General features: G+C 49.0%; 1 protein-coding gene across 11 annotated transcripts in view; it reads right to left on the bottom strand.

Moving 5' to 3' along the window:
• Positions 1-133: 133 nt before the first annotated feature.
• Positions 134-22,470, bottom strand: part of LOC106988537 (serine/threonine-protein phosphatase 4 regulatory subunit 1-like) — an 82,145-nt gene continuing 59,808 nt past the window's right edge. For 7 of the 11 annotated variants that reach the window (XM_027046776.2, XM_027046778.2, XM_053199783.1 and 4 more), the window contains 14 exons: positions 21,058-21,165; positions 20,161-20,226; positions 18,153-18,311; positions 17,417-17,601; positions 15,829-16,289; positions 13,792-13,985; positions 10,997-11,092; positions 9,939-10,124; positions 9,488-9,649; positions 8,466-8,566; positions 6,174-6,294; positions 5,239-5,373; positions 3,120-3,261; positions 134-2,280 (listed from right to left, as the gene is read on the bottom strand). In XM_027046776.2, coding sequence (XP_026902577.2) covers positions 2,123-2,280; positions 3,120-3,261; positions 5,239-5,373; positions 6,174-6,294; positions 8,466-8,566; positions 9,488-9,649; positions 9,939-10,124; positions 10,997-11,092; positions 13,792-13,985; positions 15,829-16,289; positions 17,417-17,601; positions 18,153-18,311; positions 20,161-20,226; positions 21,058-21,165 — 2,274 coding nt within the window. In that variant the 3' untranslated portion in view covers positions 134-2,122. Of the gene's footprint in view, positions 2,281-3,119; positions 3,262-4,037; positions 4,120-5,238; positions 5,374-6,173; positions 6,295-8,465; positions 8,567-9,487; positions 9,650-9,938; positions 10,125-10,996; positions 11,093-13,791; positions 13,986-15,828; positions 16,290-17,416; positions 17,602-18,152; positions 18,312-20,160; positions 20,227-21,057; positions 21,166-22,470 lie in introns of those variants that run through there. The other 4 variants (XM_027046780.2, XR_003416386.2, XM_053199781.1 and 1 more) reach the window with 4 other exon arrangements.

Raw genomic sequence — 22,470 nt, 5'->3', positions numbered from 1 at the left:
AAATAAACAGGAAGCTTACGTGAGATGCTCGGATCACACACACTTAACACCCCGCACCTATGAACAAGTAATATACATCAAGAGCTGAAGTGACGGCGTAAGCAGCCGGAGAGAAAGGAAGGAGACACAGAACCATCTTAGAAAAAAACCTCCGTTGTTACAAAAGAAGAACATAGGAGCCTTACACGTATTTTTGGCAGAGAGATTAGTCATGAAAAAAAAAAAAAAAATCTTTGCACCGGAAAGGCATTCCTATCAAGTTATCGACAATCTTCCGTGTATAACCGGAGATGTTTAAAGGTTGGGTTATTTACGGGAGAGTCGCTACAAGCACATCGGATTCAGCACCCAGATGCTACATTACCCATCAGGCCACAGACCGAGGGGAATTTTTTTTTCCTTAGTGGAAAATTAACCTCTGCACAGAACCCAAGATTCCAGTTGAATAATTCTACGTGCTGCTAGATCAACAGATTTTAACAATAGGCCAATCTCAATTTCTAACACGGAAAGGATCAAAAATGGTTTGTTACTGAAGCAAAACAATTAGCTCCATCTATTTCCTTGAAGAACACAAGATGGACTGAATCCCCCCCCCCCCCCCCCCCCCCCCCCCGCCCTCTAATACATAGCCTCCAAGTTATTGGCTCACTCTTTGCTGAAGTTGCCGAAATGCTACCCTGGGTTACAATTTGAAATTCTCACACATGTACCTTATTTTCTTTGGCACGGTATAGATTCCTTCCTTTCTTTTTAAAGAATCAACTCAGTGGAATTTGGGGGAGGGGAGAACATCCTGTATTCCCGGAAATTCAATATATAGCTGCAAAGATTTTATTTTTTAAGAAAAGGGAGAAAGAAAAGACGGACAAGAAAAAGATCCAAGGGGAGAATGGTCACAGCAACATGACCTTTGCAGCCAGCTCTTGAACCCCAAATGGGCCTCTCCTTCCTTCCTTTGATGCCTACTTTCGAGAAGACAAAGATAGAAATAAAAAGAACACGAGCATACACAGTCTACAGAATTTAAGCAAACGTCTGTAGAATCTTAAATGATTAATGGAAAACTCGTTTAAGTTTCCAGAGCATCTTTCTCTCACTCTAAATTTTAAAATGTAAGTTCTGTGTACTCAGGTCAAGTTGAAGGGTGTCATAATCTAACCCCCCAAACGACTGGCAAGTATATGAACTGATCAGATCTGCGGGGTCCTATTTTTCTGTTACTTCCCGTTAAGATCCTAGAGCATTAGATACAAAGTCGATATCCATGGCATCTCAACGATCAATTTCCTTCTCTCAAATGTATGATAATGAATCCATGTAAGAACGAAAAATCTTTCTACTTTATGCTCTGTCAAAGGCCAGTACGTGTCTTTATGGATACAGTTCCTACGAGAAGGGGAGGGGTAAGTGCCTGAGGAAAAGTTCCAAGTACAGTTTATACAAAAGTACAATATTAGAAAGACTTCCATAAATCATTCTTTAGTAGATTTCCTTAACTATCACATTTTTCAAAAGTAAACAAATTGGGCTATATTTGCAGTAACTCAAAGTGCAGCATAAATTTAAATGATGTATTTGTTCTGCTCACTGATAGGAGGCTAATGTTACGTTAATATATTAGCTCTTCCTGTCAAGAGCTATTTACATATGTACATTATTTCAGTTAAAAATAAAATGTGATACCATAAACTATATTTTATAGGAAAGCATAAGGGAAGCCAAATGTGCAAGTCTATTAAAGACTTAAAAGCTTCTAATAAACTACTTGATGTGTGTGGGGGGGGGGGGGGGTGGGGGCTTAAATAATCTGGTCTGCCGGAGAGAGGGCAGTCTGATGTTCTGGAGGCCCCACCCCCAGCCAGCCGCCTGGTTCCACCACCTTGGCCCCGACCTCCTGATCAGGCAGGGAGCAGTGCAGAAGCGTGGCGCCCGGCCCAGGTGCAGTCCCTGTGACTGCCGGAGGGGAAGAGGCCATCTGAGTGCCCGCCCTCAAAGTTTCAGGAATCTTTCCTCCCTCAGAAGGTGTGACACAATCAGACCCCCCCCCCGCCCCCCCAAGCTGGGGTGAGCAGTCTGTGCCGCGTGCAAAGTGCCCAGAGCGTGCGCGACCACAGAGGGGTTAGTTCCGCTCTTCTAGCACACGGCTGTCTGCAGTACTCCGCCGCTTGGGTTGGAGGGTGGCAAAAAAGGACACGTCTGGGTCCGGGTCAGACTGCAGGGCCAGGACGGTCTCTTCAATGACTTCAAGATGAGGGTTACCGGCATTTCTCAAATACGCTAAAGACAGAAAACAGTAGTTGGGCTCGCGTGTGCCACGAACTGTGCTCCAACACAGACTCTCGTTTTGGGTTTTTCTGAAACCACACCTCAGGACAATAAATCGTTCTTCCCAGAATAATCACACACACAGGGCCTCACAACGATAAAATGATTGCCTCCACCAAAGGGTATTTCTTAAATTTCAAAGATGAAAGAATGGGTAGGTATGCACATTTTTAAAATTGTAGTTCAGAAATGTTCAATGTCATGTCTTCTCCCCGCCGCTACAAAATAGCTGACAGCGTGTGGAGTACGGTGGGGGGGGGGGGGGGGGGGAGGGAGGGGGGGCGCAGGTTTGCTGGCAGGGGTGGTGTGGGAGGGAAGGGGCAAGGAAGGTACGTTCGGGGACAGGATGCTCCGCCCCACCCGTGGCTTAGATGTGAACGTGTCATCCGAGGGACACAATCTAAAGTTAAGTCCTGTTCAGGCTGAGCTCGACATTTTTCTGACTACAGAATTAATACCATCAAAACCTCAGCGTAATTAAGGCTTACATTTGCTGCCTTTCATAACGTCTGTGTCCTAAGTCGACGTTTACAAAAGTTTCCCGCATTTCTAGAACACGGCGATGTTTTGCATTCTAGCATTACATTCATTAAATGTGAAAACTGGACCACATTCATTTCCTTAGTCATTTTCTAAACAACGAACGATTCTGCATAAAAGTGAATACATCAAGTTATATAATAAGTCTGAACTTTGCTATCATGCAATCTGCCACAATCTCCTAGAGGAAATCTAGCTGCTGCCCGATGAAGTTTTTAAAACGTGTAAGTTCAGAAAAGCGGTCCACATACCCTTTTCCAACAGCGTCTGCCGCAGAGCTCTGGCTAGTAAAACTCTCACGTTGGGCACAGGATCTGACACGAGGCTTAAAAGACTGGGGAGTAAGTGTTCGACAAACTGGTCTGCGGGGATACACTCCTCGCTCACCACCGCCTGTGATGGAAGAAAACCACAGCCAAAAATTGATATTCAAGAGTGATCAGCACGTTTTTTCTAAAAACGTACACTTCTCTAATTCCAAGCCTAACTTGGTCACTTACTAGCTTCACAGCTTTGAGTACATGGCTTCACCTGTCTGGGTCTCAGTTTCCTCATCTGTGCAATGGGGAAGTGATGGGCAGGGCAGATCGCTTCCGCAAAGAATCTAGCAAAGCGCCCACCTGTTAAGGTTAAGAACCCTCACCTTTGTTACTCACCAGACCTCAGGGACCTCTGAGGGCAGGGACCACACCTGTCTTATCGACAGCCCAGTCCCCATCTCCAGTCCAGGCCGGGCCCTCTGCGAATACCCAACAAACACCGCCTCCGGGATGATCACCAGCACCTGCCCACCGCCACTCTGCTTACAGAGTCCCGTCTCATAGCCAGCCACGGGAATCAGCACAAGCCTAGTTTTACGGGTGAGGAAATTCTGGTCCAAAGTGGCGACGCCCAAAGGTCTCCCGATTCCAAGCTGAGCGTGTGGCTTCTAAGTCCTAAACATCTTCCCACTACAGGGTAACAGCTGACATTTATTAAGTGCCTGGCAGTGTGCAAGGGGAGTCAAATGCATCAGTTCATCCCCATCTGCCACGTGGGCCCTCACTAAACCCCAGGTCAGGATCGGTCCCTGGAGCGGCACTGAAATTGCCATCAAATGACCCTTTCCTTTTGTCTGTCTTTCTGTGGGTTTTCTAAATCTTTAATAATTAATTCGTGAAAGCACATACACATTGATTTTTCTTGAACAAAATTAGCTGGGTGTTTCTTCCTTTTATCTCATCATGGATTTTCTAAATCCCAGATGGAGAACTAAAAAATAAAAGCAAAGGTATCTCATTCGCCCTTTCTCCACAAAATGACCTGGGGCACTGACTTCTTCTTTGCAGAAATCTGTGGCGTCAGGCCTGCGGTCTGTTGAGTTTGGCACTGAAATCCGTCAGTCACTGCACTTTGAAAAGCTGACCCCCAAAGTACCGTGTGATGCCCCTCCAGCCCAACAGGGGGCCCTGGTGCGTCCCTCAGTGGGGGAAGGGGGTGTGAGGGAGAGAAAGGGGGCTTTGGGGCTTGGGTGAGCTAGAGTCCCATTACAGCTCGACTGTAATATTGACAGAGCTGGGCGAGGGGTTCATGCAGAGTCATGCTGTCCCCTCCACCTTTGTACACGCTTGAACATGTGCATGGGGAAACATTAAAACTTCTCAAATAACACGTTAGCGGGAAAAGAAAAAATCACGGCTTTATGCTTCCTGTGTGATTTTGGCTGACTCACTTAACCTCTCTGGGCTTCAACTGCTTCCCCTTCAAGAAAAAAAAAAAAAAAAAAAAACTGGTCTGAAAGTACCCAGGTGTGAGGTGCCTGACACACGGCACCTCTTGCCACTGAGGATCAGATGTCGTGTCTGAGCCGGTACCTGGCACGCAGAAGCATTCCAGAAGTGGCAGCCATCAGCCCCAGGCAAACCTCGACCCCACCATTTCCAGGCCACTAAGTAGGGAGGGTGCCCAGGAGCTGGACCGGCTGACGTGAACTTCCCTGCAGAGATGAAATGGTCTCAGCCCCAACCCTACTGCTCTATTCTTCACCGCAGCTTCCCTCCAAGGCAGCTGGCTGAGGGGAGGTGCCACGATGGCCACGGCCCTGGACAGGGCAGGGGGGAGCAGGGCTGCGGGCCCGGCCCTCACCTCACCGGAGTTCAGTCAACACCTTCAGGACGAATGCACAGACGGGCTGGGGAAGCCTGGGCAAATCATTCTGCCTGACCGGGTCGGCCGCAACCTCCCGTGAGATCAAGGGGTTCGTTCGGTGCACTGATCTCCAGATGCCTGGCTGGTGTCCTATGTCTGACGCATCTGATATCGGTCCGTGGCAACGCAAGAAAATCCCAGCGGAGAACCCTGCCCCGCCCGGCCGCCCCAGGCCATGCTAACCTGACAAATGAAAGCGAAAGCTTGCCTTCCAACCCACTTAGCACAGTGCCGGAACCTTACGATGAGCTCATGGACGAAAGCTAACCCCAACGCACTTTCACTGTGTGAATAGAACTTCTGCAGAATGGCCACAACCTGTAACAAATATCAGAAGAGCACATTTAAAATGCTGCCATCTATTTGAATTATGAATCCTACTCTACGTGGAGACTAGACATCTGTATGGCTCTTAAAATGAATTTATAAGCATGGGAGAGGGTAATTTTTGTCACGGTAATCATTAGAACACAGAGGAAAAAAGACTTGTGCAATACACGTACACTCACACAGGTAGAACCCTTCAGAAAATGAAATTCAAAAAAGGACTAGCATTAGAAAAATACATTCTTAATCTTAAGATTTCCAAATTTTAGGAAACGTCCTCTTGCATAATAACTAAATCATTACCTTTCGGAACATGCCACGCTTGCAAAATTTTAATACCATCAGGGTACCTTAGTAAGACAATATTTCCAAATGAGATTCGATCCCCCCACCCAGTATTCAGCTGGTTATAAGCCCAGGTAAGAAACAGGATAAGCCTTTTTTTCCATGACAGAGCTTTTGCTTACTAACTACTTTTCTACAAAACCATGCCATAGGGTTAAGCCCAGCCTGTGTTTAAGGAAACACTAAGCCATCATTTACAGGGTCTCATATAGAAAATGATTTATCCACAATTTCTATCACTGAAGCATACAGCTTAAGAAAAAGGCTATCTTACGTGCTGATAAAACCATAATGCAGTTCCTAATTTCAAATTTAAAAGCTGGCTTCATAGGTATACTGAAGAATCAGCCCCGGAAAGTAAAGGGGTTGCAATGGAAGAAACAGAAATGCTCGTATTTCCAAAAATCACAGACAAACAGACAAACAAAAAAGCCACGATTCCTTACAAGCTTGAAGGAGATCCATCGAACTTCAGAAACTTTATCTGCACACAACTTCAAGGCAATATGCATTAAATAATCATAAACATCATGGGGATTATAGAGTTCCAAAATGAGTATCAGCTGTCTGAAGAAAGAAAAAAAAAAGGAAATTGGTTTTTAGGGCAAAAAAAAAAAATACCTTACTAATGTCTCCTTACTCTCATTTCATTTTATAGATAAAAAGAGCCGGGCTGGGAAGTTAAGGGCACACGTGGACCTAGCGAGGCTTTCCGTCAGTAAAATGCCAAAAGCAGAAAGCCGAGGGAAATACCACGCAAAATAAAGTGGAAAAAGAAAATCGTCTGTCTTCATCTCACCCAAACGAATCCAACAAAAAGGAAATAAATTAAACTTTGTAAAACAGAGGCAGAGAAATTTATGAACAGGGATAATATTTCAATTCTGGGTTATCAGTTGGAAAGCACATAAAACTCTGAAAAATCAGATAACATAAAAATAGCCAGAACGCCGAAGTTCCCAGAGATCAACAGATCAGGGGAACCTCCGAGGAGCCTCGGCTTTGTTCCCCAAGCGGCCGGCAGGCAGCTCGAGCCCTTCCCCCCCCCCCCCAATCAGCAAGGTCCGCTTGGAGAGAACTGGGAGCCTCGGCTCTCTACTCCAAGGGAAAAATTCATAAGATGGCTGGACGGGAAAACCTACCACCAAAGCTCTCTCTCTCTTCTAAATGGGGATGGAGAGAAGGGGTATGAAAATAAATGGCATTGTTTCCACGCTGGCAACGAAAGGAAATGAAAAAGAGACTGGAAGGAAGTTAGAACCAGAAACCAGGAGTGCCGGGGAATACTTTCATATCAAAAAGCCCTGTTTTCAGAAAAATGATGCCAGTACCGTGGGCGCGGGGAGCACAGAATTCATATCAGTGGCTCTGGCTTCAATAACCACGGCAGAGATGGGAGATAGCCAGGGCTCCGAGATAACGCTGCCGGCGGTGCGAGCCCCGCCGGCCCGGCCCCCGGCCCGCGGAAGCCGGTCCTCGTGGCCAGGCCCCGGCTCCGTCCCCCATTCGGTCCCCCGCCGGGTCCCCAAGCCCGGTCCCCGGCCCCGGGAAGCGGGTCAGTCCGGCCCCGGTCCCTCGGTCCCAACCCCGTTCCCGGGAGGCAGGTCAGCCCGGCCCCGGTCCCCCCCACCCCCACGCCATCGGTGCCCGGTCCCCGGCCCCCATCCCCGGTGCCCAGCCACCGCCCCCCCGGCCGCCGGGGAAGCGGGAAGCGGGTCGGCCCGCCCCGAGACGGACCCGGCCGAGTTCCCGCGCGCTGCCGCTAGAGGGCGCAATGCTTTCATGGAAAACGTGGGCCTGTTTTTCTCGGTTCTCTGAGAATATAAACTAGGAACATGGCATAATGACTAAAACCTCAATCTCTCAAATTAAGCATAATGATTAAAGATCACAGCGAAGAGAAAATCTTTTAGTTTGCCCCTGGCATCGGCCAAATCATAGCCTGAATAGCTGCAAAAGCCTGATGGATTTCTACAGGGAAGACAATTATTTGAGAGATTTCTAGTTGAGGGCAAGAAAAATGAAAAGTAAAGCTACCGAGATAAATCCCGACAAGGTGAAAACTAACACCCACACGCCCACCATCGCCACCAAGTCCACCCAATACTGCGGGAAGCACATGACCTGCCTCGGGAAAGAGCCGTATTAACAGCTTTAAGTCTTTTGGAATCAGGGACCCCTTTAACATTCCCTGTGCCGGCACAGGCTGGGATTAAGGAAGTCCTTCACACACGAGATGATGTGCACAGAGGAGGCACCTTGGGGGACGTTTTTATTTAACAATCGTCTGGTCTCAGTGAGCCCCTTTCGTGTCTCTCTCTGTAGCGTAATTTTCTTTAGGAGCTGAAGTGCATAACCACACTGTGCCCTGCAGAGAGGGCTACACTCAGAATGTTCGGGAAGGCTTTGGCAAAAACTCTTCCGATTAATAGGAAAATACTGAAGAGGGGGTGATTCATCTTTTATTTGGTTCGAATAAATTGCCTTAGAGAACAGCAGAACACTCTAATTCCAAAGTGACTCGAGCCCTGTCTTCATCAGAAAATGAATATCTCCCCGGAGACCGTGGTATTTGTAACTTAGTGCTGCGGAATTCACTTTATCCCTTAATAAAAACATAATCTCTTTATCCAAAAGAACACTATTACTGCGAGCTTAGAAATCAATTATAAGGTAGGAAAATTAAGAATTATTCCATCTAATTTGCCTTCTCATATCCCCAAACAGGTTTTACTTACTCTGCTAGTTCATATCGAAACCTCCAATTCCTGCTGTTATCCGTCACTACAAATTCTTGAAGCTGATAAAGATATTCTCTCCTCTTGTCTTCATGAAGCAACTATTTTTTAAAAATGTATACATAAATGATAGTGCAGAACCCCTCCAAACGACCCCAAATGTATTGTTTTATTACACTTGAACTCGTACAATCGTCCCCGGCAAGATCTGTGCATTCCCCCGATGCCTCGAGCCCCGTCTATCACCCGGTGTGGTTGTGAATTAAGGCTGCTGCTAAGGGACCTCACATGTACCCCCGAATGCCTCCGACCTCCGCCCCGGTGGGTGTGTGTGCTTGTGTGTTCCTGAATGCCCCCGAGCTCTTCCCCCTCTCACAGTTTCCTGCCTGAAAACAACACGTGCGTGTGTGTTCGGAAAACAACGCCACTGCTGTTTCCCAGGGAGTCAGCTCTCTGCCGTCAGCAGGAGAGGAAAGCAGAGCCGGTGCGTCATGCGCCCCAGTCCGTCAAGGGCAGCTCGTGGTCATGTGGATGCGAGTAATTAGTTTCTCTAGGTCTGTTTTAAAGCCTTATTTTTACACTCATCATTTCTTTAAGACAAAAATTGAAGAGGCCGGAAGGGAAGCAGCAAGGTCTTGCAGAGAGAGCCCTCCCGCAGAACTGAGATTGGAGAGCAGCCGGCTTCTTCCCCTGGGTGACCCCGGGCACGGTGCGCACCACCCCGGGGGCCTGGGTTCCTTCGTCCTCACGGGGCGCGCTAGGCTACGCGTCTAGCATCCTCCGTGGGATGAGACCTCCGAGGGACAGGAAGATTGCAAGGCAAGAAATAACAACAGTTACCCATCACTGAGAACACCCTCTATAAGACTCTGGATGGTAGACTTCAACCGAAGAAACCCAGACTAGTTGCTTTTTGTTTCTCACTGCTCCTTCACACAGCCAGGGTTTTTGTTTTTGTTTTTTTTTAAGACATTGCTTTGAAGTGGGAATGTCTGGTCTTTATTTTTAATCCTTCTTCCTACCTTTAGAAAGTCATACAGGTGTTTGAGAATTCCTATTCGTACTTCATCCAGGTCCTTTAAAAATCCGTTGAAGATGGGCACCAGGTCAGCTGCTGTTAACTGGTCCCCAAGAATCGCAGCCAGCTCGTGAATAGAGAAGGCCAGGGTCCGACGCACCTTCCACTGGGGGTGCACGGAACACAGATCACGGGAAGCAAGCGTGAGTCACCGTCACCAAGAGCACAAATGGCATTTTTAGGGCAGAACGGACACCTCCAGGGGTCGGCCACCAAAGTGTTCATCTCGTGAAGGCCTGGTAGGCGTGCCAGATGGCACCCACATGAGAAACAGGCCGGCACGCCCTGTGGCCCTTCCCTTCACTCCCAAGCAGACGACCCCCGCCCCCCGCCCCGCCGCCCCCCCCCCCCCCCCCCCCGTTCCGTGTGTGCCGCCGAACGGGTTCCTGCTTTACCTGCATGTCAGAAGCCAGCGTTTCGTACGTATCTTTGAGGCAATGCCAGTTTCGCCTGCCCAAGGTAAGCGCCACCCCCGGGAGGCTGTAGGCGCAGTGCTTGGCGATGTCGGTATCGACAGTCTGGGCTCGAGCTGGGTCAGTCATCGACACGTACTGATCCAGCAGGGGCTGAGGTATTACATCCTGGGAAAGAGCAGAGAAAGGAGACCATCATGCTTGCAGGAGAGAAGGAAAATGCTCAGAAAAACAAGGAGTCTGGAATTTGGAGGTGAAAACAGCAAAGCAGAGATGTCAGAGGAACCAGAGGCCTTCGTCCAAGCTCAGGGCTCTGGATTGGTGAACTGGTCTGCAGGAGGTGAATTTTCGACTTGGACCGAATGAGGCTAAAGCAATGTCTAGACCCATCTCTTCCAAAGTTGCCTAACATGGGATATTCCAGAGAACATTCTAGACACCAACATCTGGTTAGTCCGAGGCACACGCTCTTGAGAACGGAAACCACCTTGTCTTGTGACTGCCTGGCACCTCGAGCCCATACACGCGGATTTTCACTAGCTTCTCCCAACTGATGGGATGGGTCACCGCCTTCCTCAGACATCACCCACTTACCTTTGCTTCTGTAAGGATAATGGAATACAATCATTTAAAACATTTAAGAGACCTTACATAACACAAGAAGCCAATCCACAAGATAGAACCAAGTCAAACATAGTTCAAAAAAGAATCTGTCAAAAATTTTTCAGACCAAAAAAACCCCCAAAAACTGAAATGACTTGTATAGATACTATTAAAGGACAGGTGTCACATTTTTTTCTCATACTTGATTTGCTTTATTAAAATACTGTTCTAGATTGTTCAAAAGACTCTAAACACTCCTTCAGAACTTGCGTTTTTTTTTTTTTAAGTAAGTTACAGAGGAAATATTAGCAACACAGATGATGAACGAAGAGAAGTCATTAATACTAATGGGAACTCTCTGGTTCCCCTGGCCGTTCTTAAATTTAACTTCCAGAAAATGTGAAGTTTTCAACTGCTTTTCTTTTCAAGGAACAAACCTGTAATTTAGATTTATTCTCCTCGAGTGGGGCGGGGAGATGCCTCTGCTCGGTCTCCAGAGGGTCCCTGACTCCACCGCAGGGTTCGCCAGGGTCCTGCAGAGTTGATGGGACACGTTACCAACTTACCCCAAACAGGAAGCTGTCCTATTGTTCCCCCCTCAAGGAGTCCTCTTTCGGTGCCAGAAATGACCTCCGCGGACCAATACTGGGGCTTCCCTTCCAGTCACTGGTATCTCTCCAGATGTGAAAAAATACATTTGCACAGTTACAGACGACATGGTAGAGGTCAGTCACCTTAAGTGCCAAGGCAAACAGATGTCGTACATTTTCATCTCAAGACTGCTTGAGGCCCTTAGAGAGGACAGGCTGATGTTGGTGAGAACCAACAACCTGCACTGACCATCCTTTAAGCCCCAGGGTCCCAGGGTGGCTAATCAATGCCCGGCAAGTAATGTCACAAGTTTAAGACAAAAGCCATCCCAGAAGGCAGCGCGGAGCAAACTCGTCCGGCATTTCTCGGGAACTGGAGACATGGGAGCAAGGTGCACCTGCTGGGACGGATGGAGCGGAGTAAGGGGAAGACCTATTCCATCTGAGCGAAAAGACAGCTGATAAAGGAGTATTTACCTGGAAAACTGTTCTCGATTTTCACGTGTACAAACACTTCTAATGTTTGCTGATGGACCTTTACATTAGGTTAACAATTAAAATGAGCAAGAACACTCAGCGGTGACATATTGGTCTCTGATCATTGATTACATTAGCAGAGATGAACCTGACCTTCTCCTCCAACCATCACATGGGTTCCTACGTGCACTTGAAATGTCATGCTGTCTACCAGCTTAATGGATCCTGACAAATCAGCTCAATATATGATCCAGGAAAGTCGATTAATACACCGATAGATGCTTCGTTTGCTCCGAGGCATATGCTACCACAATCTTCAACCCCCCAGGTTTCCACTGAAACGTACTGCTTGTTTCAACAGAGGCCAGCCCAAAACAGAAATGTTTTGGTATGATAACCTAAGACCTCAATTTCTCCAAGTTAATAAATGCGTATATGTTGATATGCAATAAGTCATTCGTCTTCTCTCAGGAGTTAATCTGACTCCGAAGTCTTTGGTCCAGTTGTTACGCACAGCACTCGCCCCGGGTGCAACGTACCGCCACCAGTGACAGCAACCTCAAGAGGCACTGGGAGGTCATTTCCCCAGAAAACCACCTGGCAGTCAAGACACAGGTGAGAAGCTCCAGGGCACCACCCCCCACACTGGGCATCTCGCCACACGGACGGTGCACGAAGAAGGCAGAGTAGAAGCAAGGAGCCAAGAAGGCAGAGTAGACGCAAGGGGTGGGGTCAACACCGAGGCACTGCACTAGCCAGCCGCCCGGCCTCGGCTGCTCTTCTGTCGTCTCTGGGAGAGAACACTGTCCTGATCACTTAAGCTCTGGGAGTTTTCTGTTCCCTTTCCCTTCTTTTGCAATTGGAAGCATCCTGACTGATCCCAGTGGAACCTAAGAGTCCAGCTGCAAATTCAAAAGCCCTGGCACCCACCCCAGAAGCCAAAGGCCTGCTTCACACGAGCCCTTTCCAGTCCCTCATGCAACAGAGCCAACTCCAAGGAATCTGTTCATTTTCTTTTCTCTCACTTCCGTATGTGACAAAGAAGCCAGACTCCGATCACGTCTCCACCACAGCAGACATGGCCATGCCTTTCTCCCTAACCTGTGATCTCCACCCTCTAGGCAACACGCTACCAACGAGAGTTTTCTTGCCTGTTTTTGAAAACAAACCAGCAAAACAGGACATCACCTCATTTCTTACTGATCAAAGACAACCTGGACAAACCCCTAAACATCTTATATTCAGGCTTTCCAAGCGGGTCTTTTGTTTTGTTTTATTCGAACAGGCCCAGAGGGGAAGGGAGGTGAGGAGTTCTCTCAGTCCCTAAGATCTCATTACGGACGGTGTGGGTGGCGCAGCCGCTGGGGCCCCGGCCGCCCGAGGGCCTGATGAGACGATCCACCATGGCACAGGGACGGAGGAGAGGCCAACACGCCCATGATTTCATGGTCCTGGACTCCTCCAGATTTTAAAGCTCTAGTCTCACCCCCTGAAGGACCCCAGCTCAAAGTGGCCCCAGAGCAAGTTACTAGGAGTTAGGAAGGCGTCGGAGCCTCCCGCCACTGGCGAGCTGGAAAGCTTAAGGGACTCGAAGTGAGAGCAGACTGCGGGCTCCCTCCTCTCCCTGAATGCAGGCTCCCAGTCTCACGGGGGCCGGTTCCAGGCTGCAGGGTAAAAACTGCTGAGTCGTTGGCCTTTCAAAGTCTCTCCTCCAAGAAACAGCACGCCGGGGCCACCACTGGAGCGACCATGTGCCAAGAGAGCATCTACAGGGCGAGGACCGGAAATGGTGGGCCACCTGTGAGGCCTGGGCCAACCTCCAGTTCTAGGAGCCGCCTGAACCCACCCTGTGCTATTACCAAGAGCTGTAAAACAGCAGTGAATCAGGGCATGGATGTGGCTAATCCTCCCCCAAAGAACCAAGATTCGTCCGCTTCGGAGAAGAGGGAAGATACTCGTTGGTCCCCCCACTCCTGTTTTTGTGGAGAAGAGTCAGGGTTATCAATCACCTGATTGATTGGTTGTCTAGTTATCCAAAACATGACCTTAAGAACAAAATTAAATTTGGCATTTATCATCTCTGCCAAGATATATTAATAAAAGAAAATGCAGCTTTGTGGTTTCTGTCACATCCTCGGGGGCAGAGGGAGAGGGCAAACGCTTACTGTGCTTTGTAATATCCTGGCCACGGAGAGCTCCTTCTGCAATGATGAAGCCGACAGAGCCATCTGATTGTCAGAGGCAGGGCTGGGATCTGAAGCGGACACTTCATTTAGACCTTCTGTCGGCTGGTGCGCGGGCTCATTCACAGAGTCAAGCTGTGCGGCTCTCAGTGCAGCTGATAATACCTGAACCTGAGCTGCAGGAAGAGAAGTTTCAAGAATTTTAATAACTTTATTTGATTTGCAGGGACTCACTTCAGAGGGGTGTCCACAACAAGGCAGCCTGGCTGTGGGTGTGCCACGTGAGCACGCGCCTTCCGCACATCTGTCCAGGCAGTAGTCGTGCTCCGGGGTCCCAGAACGAGCTCTCGGGGAGGCGGTGATATTTACGGCCATTAACTTTAACTGTTCCAACTAAACACCAGCCATGCACAGAGCATCAAATCTGAACTCGAAACGCCTCAATTAGGACAATCAGGGTTTGCCTCCGTCATCTTCCACGGTGCCTGAATGCCAGTGTCTGTAAGGTCCACCTACTCGGTGAGGGGTCCTGCTCCCCCATTTATAAAGCAAGATGGCTGCCTTCTCCACCACACACACACACACACACACACACACACACACACACACACACTAGTTCCTACATCCTGTTTTCTACTAGTTACATTCAACAGACCTCAAGATTCATTGAAATGTTTAGAGCTTGGAGCTGGCTTCCCCGCTGGGCCCAGGGCAAGGTCCCACCTCCTTAACGCAGCACACCAGGCCCTTCCCAATGGCCCGAGTCACATTTCCAGCAGCAGCCAGTTCACAAAGAGCCAGCGTGTCGTTTCTTTCTGAAACTTTGGGGGTCACAGATCCCTATGAGCTCTGATGAAAAGCCACGGGTCCTTCCTCAAAAAAGAAATCAGGCACGCGTATACACGTGAGCTTTTACAAACGACGATTTCCAGGAGCTGAAGGAACCCTCTGAAACTCATCCCTCTCAACTCCTCTGGACGGCGGGCTCCTAGCCGTCGTCTTTCGGGGGCCACATCAAACGCTGCCTGCTCTGCAAGGCCTTCCCTCAGACATCTCCCCTGTCCTCAGGGGTCCTGCCCCGTGCTTCCATGGCGCGCCATGCCTCCTCCTGTCCCAGCCCCTGCCGCACCCTGTACCCGTGGCTCGTTTACCCCTCCACCTGACCGTAAGGTTCCTCCCGTGTCGGTCACTGCTGCCCCAGCACCCGGCCCGGGTCCCAGCGCTGAGATCAACGCAGCTTTCAAAATGTGTTTTCCAAAAACAGACCTTTGTCTGTAGCTATTAGAAGTGATATGTTACATGTGCTCAATCCTTCAGCAAACATTGACTTAATTTCCTTTATAAATTTAAAGAAAAAGAATAATCAGAGGGCTAACTGGATTTTCACATTTCCTTTCCCGAAAGCTTCACAAATCTTTGCCCGGCAACAGCAGCCAGTGTTGTTTTTTCCAATTTCCCCAACCCAAGGAAGGATACAAATATAGCACTGTTTAGAGCAAGGAGAGGCGTGATAATGGATATGGATTGCAAGGCCCGGCTCCCAGATCAGATGCTCAGTGGGAGCACTAGTCATAAAACGAAAAATACCCCAGAGAAGAAGTTGTACTTTTCCTTGCTGTACAAAGACAAAAACCTTAAAGTTTGGCTAAGGGCTGAGTTAATAGGCTCCAAAAGGAGCACCATTCTCAGCGGTTTGTAACTAGAAAAAGCATTATAACGTGGGAAATGATGTAACAGCATCCAAGGAGCTAATAAAATTTCCACTGCTACAGACGGGCCCCGCAAACTATCTGCCTTTCTATTAAAGCCGACTTCGGCCTCGCACAGCTGCAAAACCAGGAGGCAAAACCCGACAGGTACCTGCACAGAGATCCCCAGAGCTCCGGCGTGGGGAGACCACGAGAGAGTCTCTCCTGCCCACGTGGGCACTGTGTGCGTCGAGGTAAGCACACACAGGCGCTGTGGCGCACAGCCCAGAAAGGCCCCGTTTTCTCTTTAATCACGATGGATGACGTTTACCTTGAACATCTGGATCATCCATCACATGCTCCTGTAAACTATCAAGGACTTTCTGAATCTCGCTCCTGGCCACGCAGCTGTTTTGCACAGGCTCGGGTCTGCTGCAGCCTTTTTCGCGTGGCCCAGCCTCACTCAGAAACAGCTCTTCCAGGTCCTTGCTTATGTCAGGGAGAGGAGTCCGCCAATAGAGGAAATTATTGAATACATCCTCAGGACTCTCTGGGCAGGTCCAAGAGCCGGGTCCAGGGTGGCTGTTGACGGGGAGGTCGTTCCTCTCAGGGAGCTTGAGGGTGGCACTGGCCTCTGGGGAGAGCCCGGTCAGCTCAGCTCCAGCCAAGGCAGAGTCTTCCACTGAGTTTCCCATCATGCCACAAGAGGAGCTACGGCACAGGAAATTGCTGGTTCCCGCGGACGTGCCTTCCGTGGGCAGGTCTGGCTCCGTGCGCACCGGCCTTGCGGAACTAGGTTAAGATTGAGGGGGGCACTTTCAGCACCATGTAACAGACTGGAAGTAAGATGGGTAAACATGAAATCCACATCCTCCCAAGCCCGGTCCTCCTCTTTCCCTGGCCACCCGACCCTCCCGAGCCTCCCGGGGGCGAGCAGATCATAGCCTCACGAGAGCATGAGAGGTCTACCCAGCCCCCTTTTGCCCCACTGGGCTTATCGCGTGCAGTGAAAATGCCATGCAAAAGTTCAGCCGGTCCCTCCATTATATGCAAGTGGGGGGAGTCACCCTGGCTTCTGCCGCCACATGGCCCAAAGCCAGACTGCGTATGCTTACCGCTCGTTAGTACCCCACCAGGGGGCAGGCACTGGAAAACAAAAGGTACTGAGCGACACTGGTGAGTGCTATTTGCTCACCACTTGGGAGAGTCTTGAGGGACGTGTGCACTCGGGCCTAACATTCGGCAGGAGCTCAGTGAATGTGGAGGGACAACGATGGGGGGGAAGGACGCACCAGTCTCAAAAAGGAGGTGTGCTATCTGACGTGTAAATCACTACTCCCGTGCTCCGGTGTGATGTTGACAAGGGAGAGACGCTTGCAAACGACCTCGAGCGGTCTGGTTAGCGTTGTACCCGTGATCCTCAGACAAAAGATGAAAAAACTCCGAGATCGATCGCTAGAACTGACTAGAGAAGCAGCACAGCGTCCGCCAACGGTGGGTCAGGAATGGCCCCTTTACGTGCACGCGATATCCCACGTTTACGTGCACGTAACATCATCCCACGGCATAAGCGTACATTTGAGGGATTTCACATCTTCGCTTGCGTAAGTCACCCAAAGAACTTCATTAATCAAAAAGTAAGAGAAAATTTTCTTTACAGGTTATTTAATCACTACTCTCAATGAATATTTTATCTAAATTTAGGAGACACAGTAGCTTCATTATTTATAACCCAGTAGTCATGCTTCAAAATCATTATTGCAATTACTTTTTGCTTCTTTACATAATTAAAGCTCTAATATTCCATCTTGCCCAGGAGGTCACTGTTACTAGAGCTCCAGACAAGATAATTGCTAAAATTTTAGGTGGACGCTTGAGGTGAAGCGCGGGCCCCGGTAATCATCCCACTCGGAGCTCACCAGGCCGAGGACGTGCTTCCACAACTGCCCGTGCCGGGCGACCCCGGGGTGAAATCAGAGTCCAGGCCCCGAGCCGGTGGTCGGATGCTGAGGGGGCCGTCTTCTCCAATATAAAGGCCAGCCCTGGGGGGGTTCGCAAAGGTGGAAATGAAGGGGCCCAGGAACTGGAAGGCCGCCTGGCGCACCTGCGAACGGAGAGAACAGAGCGGCGAACGTGGCGTCGGCCACACGCGTCAGGCCCCAGGCCGGGCAGCTGGCTGACCACCAGACTCGTCACTGTCCGCCGAATCGGGTCTAGCGAGGCAGATTTTCTAAGGCTTTCTCCAAATTCCAAACAGACCATTTTTCAACAGAAAATAAGGGAAAACTCACTACCATCCTGTGGTTTCTATTCTCCCAGAATTGTAATCCCACATCGAGTGACTGCACACTTCACAAAGTGCCTGACCAGACTGTATGGACCACAACGGGCATGCTTGCGAGAGGAACAGAAAAGGTTAACTCTTCGGTTAGAGTGTTTTCCTTCTCGTTTCTCTGATACTCGTTCACGACAGGCATCAGGGTGCGTGCCGCCTGCTGACCAAGCACCAGAGCTTCTGAGACTTTAAGCGCCCTCACCCTCGCAAGGTCTAAATACGCCAATCAGTAACCGAAGAGACACAGGTCCAGGGGCCAAGACGAGGCCAGTCGGCCCGCGGTGGCTGGCGGCCAGCGCTGCCCAGCGGCCCGCACTTACCCATCGGCAGGGGTCGCTGATGAGTCTGATGAAGAGGGGTGACAGCTGGGCTCTGCGGACCTCCGGGGACGCGCTGTAGGACACAGCCATGAAGCACTCCGCACAGGCTTTTCGCATCCCCCACACATTATCTGAGCAGAGCTCCAAAAACTTTGGGATCTACCGAAGCAAACAAAACCGTGCTACTCAAACTTGATCACCCTGAGAAGGGCAGAAAGCTTTTCTCGTGCCTTTTTTAATTACCGCGTATCCATAAATTAATGACAAAGAAGACGGAAATACATCCTAGTCTAAAAGGAATCATTTGAAACGGAAAGAAACTATGGAAGGAGAGTGAGGAAACATTTCCTCTAGAGATGGAAGTGATAGAAGGTAAATTGTTAAAAACTGACAGTAATGCAAAATAATTCCTATCCACAGAAATGCAAACGCGTCCAGTGGAATGTGCTCGATGATCACCCTGGGCGCTGAGCAGTTCTGAATCCACATGCAAGTTCACGTCAGTATCCCTTGGTCTGACCAAGAACGCGTGGCCCTTCGAGTTCCCCATTAAGCCAGGTGTTGGACCTTACCGGTTCCCTCACGAATAAAGGACTTCAATAAAATCTTTGACCTCTTTCTTCACTTGCTATCTGTAGGAGGGTCATGACCACATCCTCTTTTAAAATTTATCCTTCAAAAACGAGGCTTTGTTTTTGATATCCCAACGTAAAATAACCAGCCAAAATCCTCCACAAATGTGAATACCCGACTGTGGAAATATCCACCGACAGAAAGGTTAGCATGTCGGGCACTGCTGTCCTTCATTCAGACTCATCACACAGAAGACTGTCGATTCAGAGCGACGGCCCACTAAGAATTATTTGGGGTGTCAGAAGTATGTTGACGTGGTGCCCACTTGAAATAAAACAAAATGAGCTTCTGAACTTGAATTTAAAAATCAATTTAGAGAGTATACTTTTTGAGCTTGCATTCTAACCATACAGGTCACACATCCTGTCCGGTAAAAATCCCGTCCAGTAAAAGTCAAATAAAAACGCAGGCTGGGCATCCTGTCAAATCAAAGCGGCCAGCCCCTATTTAGCATAGTTCTGCGTAGGCACCAGGGAAACAGAGAAGAACAGGAGAGGGTGGAGACCCCGCATCAGCGGGACCATAATGAGGTGTGGTAAGAGACCTGCACGTACTCTGAGCAAAATGTTACGGGGGTGCTGAAAAGGGGGGGATTCATTGTCTCTGGCACAGTGGGTAGGTGAGCCGCGACAAGGAGAGGACTTTGCAGAGGCGTGTGCTCATTCGAGCCGGGTTTGAAGTGCGAGTTGGGTCCCACCAGGTGGGGAAGACACTGGAAAGAGAGGGATGGTAGGGAGCAGAGGTGTGGCAGGGGGAAAGGCCGCCTGCTGGCTAGGGAAGCGGTTCTCTGTCCTGCCGTACATCAGGATCTCGAGGGGATTGAGGGGAAGTGCAGACCCCTGGGCTTTACCCACCCCCCGCCCCCCATGAGTCGGACACACGGCCAAAGGTGAGACCCGCCCAGACTAGGGGAAGTGGCAAGAGGTGAGGCAGGAAAGGTACTTATGAAGGGCCCCCAAAGGCCAAGAAAGGTCTGAATTTTAACCTGTAACCTAGAAAACTCCCACTGGTCTGGGAGCCCAGGAGCGAGGGGATAGAGTCTAGGTATTCTAGAAAGAGCAGAGGAGAAGGGACAGAGTGGCTTAGACAGTAAGAAGAGACTGGGGGGGGGGGGGGGGGCTGATCAGTGAGGAGGTGACAGCAAAAGGCCACAGTAAAGTGGGCTGGGGTTGCTTCCGCTCCGTTCCATGGGCCAGCTGCCTAACACTTATGGGAAAAGGTTATAGCTTCAGAAGTCAAGAAATTTGGAACGGATGAATGCAAAACTGAGCTGTCATTCCGAAGTAACGGATTCATAAGTACAAAACTTCACACTTGATTTTAAAAGTGCCCTAAGAAGTGCATCAGCGATTACAACTGGCAAAACTTCACATACCAGAAATTTCTCAGTGGCTTCTTGTCCAACGGCATGACAAATATCACCAAAATTTGTAGCACACACCTTAAAAAGGCAAAAGGCATACCCGTTATCCTCAGCTTTCTTTTTGTCTTACCAAATCGTGACAACTAACGAGCAGAAGCCTCGAGGGCAATGACTCCTCTAGTCAGGCACCTAACAAGCACTTACTGATTCTGCCGCCCACACGGCACAGCCCAGTGCCCCTGGTGCGTTGGAAACAGAAGACTTAAAACAGAGTACCAAATCCTAGGACTTTCTGGCTCCCAACTGATCTCAATACATAATGCATTTGGTGAGCAATAAAGCAAAAGAGACCCTGAATATTCTCTGCGTGATAGATGAGACCTCTCTTCTTGCCGATGCGTCACAAGGAGAGACCAGAGGGACGATGGCCAGTGACGCAGCAAGGCGGAGGAGGAGGCTGTCTGGGGAGGCGTGGCAATGGCCTCGGAGAGGAAGAATCCGGTAACCAAGTGAACAAGCCACCGAAAGGGAAGGGGGAGGGCAGGGGTTGGAGTTGGAAGGTACGGCAAAGGTTAAGAGCGTTCTGGAACAAAGGGGCGCAGCTCATGAAGGACCGTGCATGTTAGGGCACAGCACCTAACTGCAAGTCAGTGAGGTCCCGTTGCTCGTGTTGCTGCGACTAAGAGTAGGGGGCTGCCTCACGCAGGACCCGTCTCCAGGTCCCTGCGTGCACCCCTAGCTGCAGCCAACACGGGCAACGCTGTGCACGGGCTCTCCTCACGTGGTTCCCAGGGGCCACGTTTTTCTTCCAGCCTGCGTCTACTAAAGCAGCCGAGAAACTGCCAAGGAATCGATTTTGAATTCTCCAACTGTTGGAATTTTTTGAGTTTCGAAACTCCGTGTCCCAACCTTCCGAACTTGAAAGAGCTTCCCGTCCCCACACAATTCACAGAATCGAGGGAGCAGCAGGCGTTCAACTGTGCTCTTGTTCAGCACCGAAGCCAGTTTGCAGATGATCTAGAAGCAAGAGAAAAAGCAGAGTCACTTGACACACCACAGCTCACATACTGCACACAGCTCCGAGTAAATTCCAGAAGCTGATATTCAAAACACGGCCAAGATGCCCAGGAAGTAAACGTGGAGAACGCTTTCTTTTGAGTTCTGCCTAGTAATATGATCGGTAGAAGGCCAAATATCCCTCAAGATTTCCTCAGATAAGAGTCTGTCTGAAGCTCAAGCATTGCCATTTGCCAGGTACCTAGCATGTGTCCGAAACATAAATGAACAACTTGTGTGTGTTAACTCACTTTCCTTTCCCTAAACCCTATGACCTGGGCATCATTTATCGTCATTTCTGCAGATAGAGAAACTAACACTCGGAGAGATTAATTAACGTGACCCAACCCCAGCAGTGGTGAGGTAGGAAGTACATAACAGCTGGTCAGAGTAGAAAAACAGTTGTTGGCGATCCAGTAATGACGCTACTGGGTATTTACCCCCAAAATACAAAAACGCTCATCCAAACACTATAAACACTATGTTTATGGCAGCGTTATTCACAACTGCCAAATTATGGAAGGCAGCACACACACAATGGACTATTACTCAGCCATAAAAAAGAATGAAATCTCGCCATTGGCAACAGCATGGATGGAGCTAGAGAGTATAATGGTAAATGAAATAAACCAATCGGAGAAAGAAAATTACCATATGATTTCACTCATATGTGCAATTTAAGAAATAAAACAAATGAACAAAGGCAAAAAAAAAAAAAAAAAGAGACAGGGAGAGGGAGGGAGGCAAACCAAGAAACAGACTCTTAACTGCAGAGGGCACCGGTGGTCACCAGAGGCGAGGTGGGTGTGGGGAGGTTCACAGGGAAAAGCAATTGCCCAAAGGCAGAAGGAACTGAATAGTCTCAGCTGCTGACTATCGCAGAGGGAAGAGAATCTGAACTGTTTGCTAGAACAAAGGCAACACTCTTCAGAAGAAAATAACAGAACCCAGAGTGTCTACAATGTTTCATGGGTTGCTAACAACAGACAATAAAAAGCTCACAGTACACTTACCACGAGGAACACGGAACACAGGGTGATGTATAGAATTGCTCAATCACTAGAATGTACACCTGAAGCTAACATAACACTATAGGTTAACTATATTGGAATTAAAATTAAAAACTTAATGTTGCAAAAAAATAAAAACAAAAACACAGATCTAGAAAAAAATTCATACACATGAGAGGAAAGAGGAAAATGTGGCCCACACTCAAGAAAAATAGTCAGCAGAAACAAACCCACAGAAGAGCCAGATGTTAGCATT

This window comes from Acinonyx jubatus, chromosome A3 (assembly GCF_027475565.1).
Source record: "Acinonyx jubatus isolate Ajub_Pintada_27869175 chromosome A3, VMU_Ajub_asm_v1.0, whole genome shotgun sequence".
Classification (NCBI taxonomy): Eukaryota; Metazoa; Chordata; class Mammalia; order Carnivora; family Felidae; genus Acinonyx; species Acinonyx jubatus.
This window is presented reverse-complemented; position numbering and strand designations above follow the sequence as displayed.